The sequence below is a fragment of the Equus quagga genome, chromosome 6, assembly GCF_021613505.1.
Source record: "Equus quagga isolate Etosha38 chromosome 6, UCLA_HA_Equagga_1.0, whole genome shotgun sequence".
Taxonomy (NCBI): Eukaryota; Metazoa; Chordata; class Mammalia; order Perissodactyla; family Equidae; genus Equus; species Equus quagga.
Window position 1 is genome coordinate 5,231,182 of NC_060272.1, and position 12,461 is coordinate 5,243,642.

General features: G+C 52.9%; 1 protein-coding gene across 1 annotated transcript in view; it reads left to right on the forward strand.

Annotated features, from left to right (window-relative positions):
* The first annotated feature begins 348 nt into the window (after positions 1–348).
* Positions 349–12,461, forward strand: part of IRS2 (insulin receptor substrate 2) — a 30,847-nt gene continuing 18,734 nt past the window's right edge. The window contains 2 exon segments of the mRNA XM_046664117.1: positions 349–3,776; positions 3,778–4,510. Coding sequence (XP_046520073.1) covers positions 501–3,776; positions 3,778–4,510 — 4,009 coding nt within the window. The 5' untranslated portion in view covers positions 349–500.

Consider the following 12,461-nt stretch of genomic DNA (forward strand, 5'->3'; position numbering starts at 1 on the left):
ACTCACTGTGCGGCGGGGACCGCGACGAGCCCGGGTCGCCGTTGGCAGCAGCACCAGAAGCAGGAACCCCGGCGGCGGCGCAGACCCCGAGTGCCCGGGCGTACCCCGGCACCCCAGAGCGCGGCGCGGCGGCGGGACCGGTGCGGCCGCGCGCGCCTTAAGCTCGGCCCCGCGGCTCGGGGACCCTGACTCTCGGCCCAGCCTGCGAGTCCCCAGGCGCCGCCCGAGAGCCCGGGAGGCAGCGGCCGAGGGCAGCCGGGCCAGGGGGCGGCCACCGCCCGCGCCGGGCATCCTCTGGGGCCCCGGAGCGCGGAGGGCGCTGCGCCACCGCGCAGTGCCGGCCCCCGCGGGCCTCCCCGAGCCTTCCCCACCTCCTGGGCCCGAGGGACGCGCGCTCCGGCGGGCGAGCAGGGGGGAGGGAGCCGCCCCCGCCCGCGCCCCCTCCGCTCCCCCCCAGCCCCGCCACGCCGGGCCGGGTGGCGCGGCCCGAAGCGCCCGCGATGGCGAGCCCGCCGCTGCACGGGCCCCCCGGGCCAGCGGGCGGCGACGGCCCCAACCTCAACAACAACAACAACAACAACAACCACAGCGTGCGCAAGTGCGGCTACCTGCGCAAGCAAAAGCACGGCCACAAGCGCTTCTTCGTGCTGCGCGGGCCCGGCGCGGGCGGCGACGAGGCGACGGCGACAGCGGGCGGGGGGCCGGCGCCGCAGCCGCCGCGGCTCGAGTACTACGAGAGCGAGAAGAAGTGGCGGAGCAAGGCGGGCGCCCCGAAGCGGGTCATCGCGCTCGACTGCTGCCTGAACATCAACAAGCGCGCCGACGCCAAACACAAGTACCTGATCGCCCTCTACACCAAGGACGAGTACTTCGCCGTGGCGGCCGAGAACGAGCAGGAGCAGGAGGGCTGGTACCGCGCGCTCACCGACCTGGTCAGCGAGGGCCGCGCGGGCGCCGGCGACGCGCCCCCCGCCGCCGCCACCGCCGCGTCCTGCAGCGCCTCCCTGCCCGGCGCCCTGGGCGGCTCGGCCGGCGCCGCCGCGGCCGATGACAGCTACGGGCTGGTGGCGCCCGCCACGGCCGCCTACCGCGAGGTGTGGCAGGTGAACCTCAAGCCCAAGGGCTTGGGCCAGAGCAAGAACCTGACGGGCGTGTACCGCCTGTGCCTGTCGGCGCGCACTATCGGCTTCGTGAAGCTCAACTGCGAGCAGCCGTCGGTGACGCTGCAGCTCATGAACATCCGCCGCTGCGGCCACTCGGACAGCTTCTTCTTCATCGAGGTGGGCCGCTCGGCCGTCACGGGCCCCGGCGAGCTGTGGATGCAGGCCGACGACTCGGTGGTGGCGCAGAACATCCACGAGACCATCCTGGAGGCCATGAAGGCGCTCAAGGAGCTCTTCGAGTTCCGGCCGCGCAGCAAGAGCCAGTCGTCGGGCTCGTCGGCCACGCACCCCATCAGCGTCCCCGGAGCGCGCCGCCACCACCACCTGGTCAACCTGCCCCCCAGCCAGACGGGCCTGGTGCGCCGCTCGCGCACCGACAGCCTGGCCGCCACCCCGCCGGCCGCCAAGTGCAGTTCCTGTCGGGTGCGCACAGCCAGCGAGGGCGACGGCGGCGCGGCGGCGGGGACCGGGGCGGCGGGCGGCAGGCCCGTGTCGGTGTCGGGGAGCCCCCTGAGCCCCGGGCCGGTGCGCGCGCCGCTGAGCCGCTCGCACACCCTGAGCGGCGGCTGCGGCGGCCGCGCGGGCAAGGTGACGCTGGCGCCGGCAGGGGGCGCCCTGCAACACAGCCGCTCCATGTCCATGCCCGTGGCGCACTCGCCCCCGGCCGCCACCAGCCCCGGCAGCCTGTCGTCCAGCAGCGGGCACGGCTCGGGCTCCTACCCGCCGCCTCCGGGCCCGCACCCGCACCTGCAGCACCCCCTGCATCTCCCCGCGGGCCAGAGACCCTCCAGCGGCAGCGCCTCGGCTTCGGGCTCCCCCAGCGACCCCGGCTTCATGTCCCTGGACGAGTACGGCTCCAGCCCTGGGGACCTGAGAGCCTTCTGCAGCCACCGGAGCAACACGCCGGAGTCCATCGCCGAGACCCCCCCGGCCAGGGACGGCAGCGGGGGGGAGCTGTACGGGTACATGACCATGGACAGGCCCCTGAGCCACTGTGGTCGTCCCTACCGCCGAGTCTCAGGGGACGGGGCCCAGGACTTGGACAGAGGGCTGAGGAAGAGGACTTACTCCCTGACGACACCTGCTCGGCAGCGGCCGGTGCCCCAGCCCTCCTCCGCGTCCCTGGATGAATACACCCTTATGCGGGCCACCTTCTCCGGCAGCTCCGGCCGACTCTGCCCGTCCTGCCCCGCGTCCTCTCCCAAAGTGGCTTACCACCCCTATCCCGAGGACTATGGCGACATCGAAATTGGGTCCCATAGGAGCTCCAGCAGTAACCTGGGCACGGACGATGGCTACATGCCCATGACCCCTGGCGTGGCTCTCATGGGGGGTGGCAGTGGTAGCTGCAAGAGTGACGACTACATGCCCATGAGCCCCACCAGCGTGTCTGCCCCCAAGCAGATCCTGCAGCCTCGCGCTGCCGCCGCCGCCTTGCCCCCCACGGGAGCTGCGGCGCCTGCGCCCGCCTCCGCGGCCGGCAGGGCCTTTCCAGTGAACGGTGGCAGCTACAAGGCCAGCTCCCCGGCCGAGAGCTCCCCCGAGGACAGTGGGTACATGCGCATGTGGTGTGGCTCCAAGCTGTCCATGGAGAACGCCGACAGCAAGCTGCTTCCCAACGGGGACTACCTCAACATGTCCCCCAGCGACGCGGGCCCCTCGGGGACCCCGCCCGACTTCTTCTCCGCAGCCTTGCACAGCAGCGGGGAGACGCTCAGGGGCGTCCCTGGCTACTGCTACAGCTCCCTGCCTCGCTCCTACAAGGCTCCCTACACCTGCGACGGGGACCACGACCAGTACGTGCTCATGAGCTCCCCCGTGGGGCGCATCCTGGAAGAGGAGCGACTGGAGCCGCAGGCCAGCCCGGGGACCACGCCGTCGGCCAGCGCCTTCGCCACCGGGGCCGGTGGGGGCGGCCACACGCAGCCTCCTCACCCAGTAGTGCCTTCGCCCGGGAGGCCGAGTGGCGGCGGCAGTGGCCGCCCGGAGGGCTTCCTGAACCAGCGCTGCCGGGCAGTACGGCCCACGCGCCTGTCCCTGGAGGGCCTTCCGACCCTGCCTAGCATGCACGAGTACCCTCTGCCGCCCGAGCCCAAGAGCCCCGGCGAGTACATCAACATCGACTTCGGCGAGTCAGGAGCGCGCCTGTCGCCGCCGGCCCCTCCGCTGCTCGCCTCGGCGGCCTCGTCCTCCTCGCTGCTGTCCGCCAGCAGCCCAGCCTCGTCCCTGGGCTCGGGCACCCCGGGCACGAGCAGCGACAGCCGGCAGCGCTCCCCGCTCTCCGACTACATGAACCTCGACTTCAGCTCGCCCAAGTCTCCCAAGCCGGGTACCCAGAGCGGGGACCCTGTGGGCTCCTTGGATGCCCTCCTGTCCCCCGAGGCCTCGTCCCCGTACCCACCGCTGCCCCCGCGCCCTGTCGCCCCCTCCTCCTCCCTGCAGCCGCTGGCCCCCCCTCCGCCACCCCCAGGGGAGCTGTACCGCCTGCCTCCAGCATCCACCTCCCAGGGCCCCGGCGCCGCCTCCTCTTCGTCCTCGGAGACTGGGGACAATGGTGACTACACCGAGATGGCCTTTGGCGTGGCTGCCACCCCGCCACAACCCATCGCGGCCCCCCCCCAAGCCAGAAGGTGCCCGCGTGACCAGCCCCACGTCCGGCGTGAAGAGGCTGAGTCTCATGGATCAGGTGTCGGGGGTCGAGGCCTTCCTTCAGGCCAGCCAGCCCCCAGACCCGCACCGAGGGGCCAAGGTCATCCGCGCAGACCCGCAGGGGGGCCGCCGCCGCCACAGCTCCGAGACGTTCTCCTCGACCACCACTGTGACCCCCGTGTCCCCGTCCTTCGCCCACAACCCGAAGCGCCATAACTCGGCCTCTGTGGAAAATGTTTCTCTCAGGAAAAGCAGCGAAGGGGGCGGCGGCAGCATCCTCGGTGGGGGAGATGAGCCCCCTGCGTCCCCCCGCCAGTTGCAGCCACCGGTCCCCCAGCAGGCGCGGCCGTGGACACCGAGTCAGCCTGGTGGCTTGGTTGGCTGCCCCGGCGGCACTGGCTCTCCAATGCGCAGGGAGACCTCTGCCGGCTTCCAGAACGGCCTCAACTACATCGCCATCGACGTGAGGGACGAGCCGCCCCCGCAGCAGCATCCGCAGCATCCACAGCATCCGCAGCCGGGAGACAAAAGCGCCTGGGGCCGGACCCGGAGCCTTGGGGGTCTCATCAGCGCCGTGGGGGGCAGCAGCACGGGCGGGGTGTGTGGGGGGCCGGGCCCTGGTGCCCTGCCATCCGCCAACACCTATGCCAGCATTGACTTCTTGTCGCATCACCTGAAGGAGGCCACGGTTGTGAAAGGTGAGGCCCTTGGGGCTTGGGCGGGTGGGAGGAAGCGTGGGAAAGTGGGTGAGCGTCTGTGGATTCACTCCTTTTCCTTTCTCTGGTACCTTGCTCTAAATGCCAAAATATTGGCCCAAGCTTCTTGTTTTGTTTTACTTTTGGCTCCCGTTTTCTCCTGGTTCCCCAAAGACCTTGCCAGGAGCAATCAAGTCGTCTTTGAGTTGAACGTGAAGCTTCCGACTGGAGCGACTTTGATTTGTTTTTTTCGGCCCAACCCCTTTCTTCTTTCCCACAGCCTTTCTCCCCCTGGTTAATACTGGACGTGCTCCGCGGGTCAGCCACCCCACGGAGGCAGCAGCCAGGGCTGCTTGCTCGGAGAGGTGGGAACTTCTGCCGGGGAGGGACTTCAGGTTCTGACTGCTCTGGGCTGCAGCCTTCACCTTTTTCTTTGTTTTCCTGAGCTGGGCCCCAGCTGATTCTTGCTAAGCCTCAAAGTTTATAAAAACAAGCCCGAAAATAGTTTAGGAAATGAGCATCCATTTTGGCTAAAAGGGAACGGTTAACCATTTACCGTTTACCCATAAGCTGTCGGAGCTTTCCCATCAGAGAGGTTCTTTTTGTCTTAAGGGGCAGAGAGGGTAACACTGCTTAAACACAGCTCTGAAGCAGTGGTTCTCAGACTTGAGCGTCCCTGGGAGTCACCGGGGGAGTGTGCTGAGGCCTTGATCGCTGGCCTGTGTGAAGCCCCAGATTCTGAAAGAGTAGATCTGGGCTGTGGCCCAGAATATACCTTCCTAAGGTATTTCCAGATTGTGCTGATGCTGCTGGCTGGGGGGCCCATCCTCTGAGAACTCTACCCTAGCTTAGACTCACCAGAGGAGGTTTGAGAAATTACCTATTGGCCCTCACCCCAGACACATTCAAGCAGAGCATGCGGTGGGCAGAGCCCAGGCAGCAGCGTGTTTCCGTTGCCCAGGTGATGTTAATGTGCAGCCAGAATTTAGAATCAGTGATTTAGGGAAAACAAGGGGAAGACGACAACACAGATCTTTGGAAGAACAATTAGATGGGATGGTGTCCTGCATTGTTCCTCCTCCTTCTCATCAAATATCCCTGAGGAGAGAGAGATGTGCTTGCTTTGCAGCTGGCGGCGCGTTCTAACTGTCTCAAACTTTGAATGATGAAGGGGGGGGGGGGGGCGGCGAGAGGTGTAAGGGAGGTGGATGTTGAGGAGAGCTGCTTTAATTTAGTCAATGTTTCTGTGCGGGGGTACTGGTCAGGTAGAGGTTCTGGGAACCACAAAGCACACAGCAGTGAAGAGTGTTATTTGGATGCTGGCCGAAGGTCAGCAGTCCGCAAGGCTCACAAGGTGATGATGATGGAGGTGGCTTGGAGATCCATATACCTTTTGTTCTTAAAGCAAACACCCATTTCATGCCATCTAAATCCAGCATATGTTTGATAGTATCCATGAGATTTAAAATTATAGCTGTAGGGTAAATACCCTGTTATTCTTATATAATAGAAGAAAAGCTATTTGCTTTTTTTATTAAAACCATATAAAACCATTTCATAAAAGATGAAAATAGCCACAGATTTATCAGAAATATGGGGCTTCAGCATCTATTTAAATCAGTTGGAAGTTGTCAGAATGTGTCCCATAAACGATGACTCGGCTGAAGGTCTCTTTCTTGGAGTTACCTTAAGCCCCACTGGTATGTCCGAAAAACTGCTAGTATGTCAGAGAGTTGAAGGATTAGCTGCCATCCAAGACACAGGCCATATCAGCACCCCAGCATAACTGGAATGGAGTGGGGGGAAAATACATACACAGACAAATGTATTTGGTATGCCCAAATGGGTGTATGTCATCGTGAACATGAAAGTACATTTTGTTGAAATCTGATTCTAATCAGAAGAACAGCCTGAGAACATAACACCTTTTACTGCTTTTGGTGGAGTAGGAGGTGGAAACCTGGACTGGATCGAGGAGGGTGCCAGGAGTGGGTTCTCACAGTAACGGGGAGTGAGGTGGAGCTTGCGCCCGCAGGCCTAAAGGGATTCAAGGCCTCTCTGATAAAGTCGATACATTCAGAAACGTGATTCATGTGTGCTTAATGCTCTTCTCAGTCTAGGGAAAATGTTAAACTGCAGGAGATAAGTTCAGTTAGAGACCTCATAGCTTGTTTTTTTTAAGATTTCCCACCAGTATAAAATTCCTTTCGACCTATAGGATCTGGGATTCTGAAATCAGAACAGCGGTTTGTATGTCCCGTGGTGGTTGAACAAAGATGAGAGACTGTTTTGGGTTGTTGTTTTCCAAAGTCCGTGTGGGCATTATGGTAAACATCCTTTTAAGAAGGAAAACGGCTATTTTTAAGCAAAATAGATAACTGCGATTGATCCATTGCGCCAAAACCACATTTTGAAGAAAGGACCACAGGCTAAATGGATTTCTAGTAAACTAATTTGAACACAGAGAACAGTAGACTAGGCAAGATGAGGATGTCATCTTAATTAACGTGGAACCTGTGTTGTGGGCTGTGGATTCGGAAAGAGAACATGTAGAAACTCAGAAGGACCGTCCGCTTTGATTTAACTCACATACACGTGTGGACGTTTGTTTGTGGTGTTCATGAATGAAAAGTTCACAGGAGATAAGTGTCCTTTGAGAGAGATTTATGGAAGGAAGGCTTGCAAAGCATTTCTTTGAAGATGGAGTGGAAAAGGAAGTTCCTGGGTCACTGTGTGCAGTGCCCAGGCTCTCAGAACTGGCGTGTGTTTCCATGTTGAGCTCCTTGGGTTCTGTGTGGAAAAACTTCCTTAGTTATGCTGGAGCAGAGCAACTTGGGGTCACTTGGGTAGTATTTGGTATTTGCATAAGCAGTAACAAAGACTCCAGCAATGTCTGACAGTTGTTCACAATAGAAGTAGGAATGGGGGTGGGGTTTCAGCACTGGAGCCAATTAAGAAGCGAGGACACCTTAGGGGAGTGTGTGTGTGTATTAGTCCAGAGCAAATAAAAATTGAACTCTAAATTATGCATCTTATTTGGGAGTCGGGAAAGGTCGCTTACTGCATGTTGTGTGTGTAGAAGAATCTGGCCAATCTCTTAGAGTGTTGTTGTTTGGGAACTGGAAATATGTTACTGAACTTACTGTGCTTTAAAACTGCTTTTCAAAGTTAACTTTATATATTTTCGTGTTATGATTATAGATTGGTATATATCATAGAATATGCTATCTTCGTGTTCCTCGTTGGTGGGATTTTTATTCTAAAATTGCTTTATATGTATGTACAAGGCAGGTTAGATAAGAATTATCACTGAAAGCATTTGTATTTAAATTTTGTTTGGTAAAAGGAGTATTTATTCATCCTACATAAAAGAATTATGGAAGGAGAATGTTTCCAAAGGAACAATACAATCACAATTTATGTTTGAGTATTGCCTGCTGAAGTCTCAAAGCAAAGAACTTGAATGTTTTTAGAACTCCAGTGAGATTGCTTGACAAACCACATACCCTTGCTGTTTGGTGTTGTGTGTGCTTTTCCGCTTTCGTTGGCTAGCTCTGCCACAATAAGATGATAGCACGCCCCGCTCCAACCCCGTTCCCCGGGAACAGACAACTAAGGTGCTAATGAAAACACACTCAGGCTTTCGTGAATGAAAGTCACGTGACTTGTTCTGTTTCCGTTATTGAAAGAGAAACCTTTACAAAAATAGTACTTCATAGAAGGAAGCATAGTATGTGGAACACTAAACCAGGAATCAGGAAACCAGGTTTCTAGTTGCTGATCTTAATGAGTCATTCTGTGACTAGAGGAAGCCATTTAATCTCTCTTTCTCACTTTCTCTTTCTGTAAAATGGGGCAGTTCTAACCCTCTCCCGTCTGTGTCACAGGGCCACTGGGGGGTCCGGGAGATCGCAAACATTGAGAGCAGTTAAGCTCTTCTAAAGAAATGTGCTAACAAGTCCAATAATTCTGTTGATGTTTATGACTTGGAAACCATGAGTAAATACAGGAAAGACACTTGTAAATGGGTGTTCTTAAGTTCAAAAACAGACAACTCACAGTCGTCTGAAAATGGAGCCAATATCTTCTTAAGACATCCCTGCCTTTACTGCTTGATTGCTAGTTCCACTCCAGTCTCCAAGAAGCATTGTTTTTTCCCCTCTTTATTTAACTTGAGATTTTTTTCATAGATAATTATCAATTGTAGTGAAGTACTGTTTTAAATTACATAGTAAAATAACAATTAAGGAAAATAGCATCCTAATCCTGAAACTATATTAAGACCGTACTTCTCATTACCTTCAGTTGACAGTGTTGGCTCTTCATGCGGGATGTGTTAAAAGAAAGAGCAGGAGCCTTAAACTTTCAGTTGTTGAATGATCCATGCTTCAGCCTGGGGTTTCACTCTCCCGGTTGATCTAATTAGGGTGGTCACTCCTGCGCTGTGTTGCTGTGTTTGGTTGTCAGACAGAGTAGGAAAACCTCCAGCCTTTGATTCTTTTGTTCTTCCACTGGCCCACTACTCCCAAAAAAGGAATTTTAATAGATAATTAATGTTTTATTTTCTTTAGAACTATTAGTATTAAAATGAACCTCTTTCTTTTTTCTGAAGAGGAGAACTGGCAAAAGTTTTGTTAACAGCACGGGTATAATGGGTTTTCTGTTAAAATTCCCACGAACGCACTTTCTGTAGAAGCGTCGTTCCAAGAGCTGGTTAACTTTTGGCATCAGATTTGGCAAGTGGAGAGGTTTTTCTGTTTTGTTTTTTTTTTGGTAGAATAGAATCAAGTGTTCCCGTTTCACCTTAGAAACTTAAGGGAAAATCTAACTTTCCTCTTTTATCTGTGTTGCCAAGTGGAGCGGGGAAAGTCGAGCGCTGTGCCCCGCCCCCAAAGCCAGCTCTTCACTCAGGCCACTATAATTGGGGACTCCTGGGCACACTCTGTGCTACAGACATGAGCAGAATTTGTATTTCCATACAAGATGGGCAAGGCATTTAATGTTGGCATTTTAATAAGCAAATGATAACAAAATTTTCTGAACCTCCAAAATTATCAGTTCTATCCGTGTTATTCATCAGGTGGTGGGTTTTATGAAGACAGTGCTATCCGAATTGAAATGGGGACGCTGTGTTAATTTTTTTCATTTGAATGTATTCTTCGAGATTGCGGTGGTTATTTTGAATCATTCCAGGTAGATTATCGTGGACAGAGTTCAGTGGTAGATTTTTTCTGAAGAAGCATCACTCTGAGTGGAGGAAATGCTGAGGTTGATAATTGCTGCTGATTATTCCATTTCCTTCTAGATAGCTACCAACTTACATTAACCACACGCTAAAGTAAAAGGCACTGAACAAAGCTTGAATAGAGAGAGTCAGAGTATATGTTGTGTACTGATGTTTTGCTCCGTGGGTGCAAATAGGGCAAGCTAGGTCTCTGCTTGGTGGTCTTAACGTTTAAATCGAATTCATTGCATGAGAACACTGACGTAGAGCTAGGGTGAAGACTTACAGGCTGTGTGTTTACAATGACGAAACAGTGAGGTTAGTGGTTCTGATTTCTTTTTGATTGGACTAGAAAAATATTAAATTTGCATAAAGTTGCCTTTACATGTCCAGAAACTTTGGACAATTTGATCAGGTAAACGTGTCTTCAAACTTGGCCCGGTTTTCTTATGCCATACACAGTAGTTACACACACAGACAAGATTTATATAATATTCCTTGCTTATTATGCTTTTACTGAAATTTGGAATATTTGGTCAGATATTTTGATCCATAATATACTTTAAAGATAAATGATTGCATGCATAGCACTTTGTAAATACTGGGTTTTTTAGTACTGATTTTAAAAAGTATCGAACTTTCCAGAAATAAATATTTTGGGGGTGTGTGTGTGTGGGGGGGGGGTAGTTCCGTAATATCTCATCCAAGAGGCTTGATGTAGATTTTTTTTCTTAATTGAAACTAAAATATTGAATAATGATGTGTTCTCTAAACCTGTTCAAACTTTATAACCTTAAGCACAGTTATAGTCTTCCTATTACTTTAATCTATGCACATGGTATTGCTACAAATACTTGAGTGAATTATTATGATGAAGTATTAAATTTCAGTTTTCTCAATGTGTAAAAATAGGTATTATTACAGAGTTCATTATATTATGTGATTTTAACAGTTACCTTAAAATTCATATGCTTCTCTTAAGAGTGACTTATGCTTTTGCGTAGTATTAATGCACAATCTTTAATATTTATGAATGTGACATAGTCCTTGCTCTTTGAAAATTTAAAAGTAGTTACTTAAATAGTCCGTCTTTTGCCTCCAGATTATAAGTGTAGCTAACAATCCCCAAATGTGGTGGACAGTGAATGATTTTGAAAGAATGCTGTTGGAATTGGAGATGGTGGAAGTATAACCATTATTCTGATCAATATTGAAAAATAATCCCATGCGCCTCGCCCCATTGAATTGAAAGAATTGTTTAAAATTCAAAAGATGTTTTTCTTCACTTCATAACTTGAAGACATTTTCCTACGTATAGTATCACGTAATCCACCACAAACCCCTACTATGTAGGTCAGGCCACCTGGATCCCCATTTTTTGGAGCAAGGAACTGGCATCGTAGAGAGAAGTCCAGTGACTTGCTCTTGATCCCTGAGCCAAAAGGAGAAGTGTTGGATTGAACCACGTGAAGATGCTGATTTACCAGGATTTTCCCATGGTTCCACCTCCTACCATCAGATCCCCACAGCGGTGCTGGCAACAATCTGTCACATTGTTTCCATGTCCCACAAACCCTGTGTGCTTTGGAAGCTCACTTAGAATAGCTGCATTAGGATTTTACTGGAGACCCCGCCTCAGGCACCTTTCAGGTTAACATTTTTTTTTTAATTCTCTTGGGGAATAATGACATAATTTCTCCCTTTTTCCCACCGTACATTATTCACTCAGAGTAAAATGGGGACAGTTAAGCAGGAAGACAGGACCTTGAAGGAAAGCCCCCAACTTTTTTCCTTGCACCTGTTTTTACACCGGGCAGTTCGAAGAGTTTAGGATTTGATCCCACGTTCAAGGCTCTCATTTTGTCAGTCAATTTTAGGGTTGAATCAAGTTGTCGGTTGGTCTTCTCTTCTGGGGGTGTCCAGTCTCGCTTCCTGGACTTCAGTTGGCCTGCAAAGTGGAAAACTTACATTCTTCCAGCTGTTTTTGTTTCAGTAAAGCAAACTGTATGTTATACTTGACCAGAGACCCGCCCCCCCCCCCCCCCCGCCCCCCCGAACGCAATAAACTCTTCCCCCACAGTGTGGTGACAATCAGAAAAAAAGCAAGGTCATTTTGAGGGTAAAGGGTTGGCAGCCATTGCTATAACATAACTCATTTGAAGGTTGTGAAAGCAGAGGCCAAGGGAAGTTGGCCATCTTTCCCAAGGTCACCTCTGTCATCAGTTAGTAGAGATGTTTGTAAATATTATCAAGAAAGAAGAGGGGATGCTGTGTCTCTGTGGGTCTTTTGTGTACTAATGAATAACTCTCTCCCAGGATATGGCCTGTTTCCTCTAGAACGACTTAGTGTTTGTAGAAGTGGTATTCATCTTTTTGCTTTGGAACACATTAGTAAATTGCCTCATGCATAGACCAAGAGGTAGGCTGGTAGACAGAAATAGAGAATGCAGAGGTGCCTAAATAAGGAAGCCTGTCGTTCATCAGAGGAATATGGCTGCTCACCGTCACGCGGGCAGGGTTTTCGGAGGAGGCAGAAGAGTGAAGGTCTGGCCAACGTTCAAGATCATGTGCTTCTTGTAAAAACCAAAAAAAAATAAAAAAGGGAAGAAGAAGAAAGAAAATTCTTGGGATAATTCAAATCGAAAGGCCTCTATTATCTGAAAAAATGTAACTCCTTGCTCTTTATAGGCTGGTTCAGCCTGGACCACTGATCCAGTACCTAATGGGTCA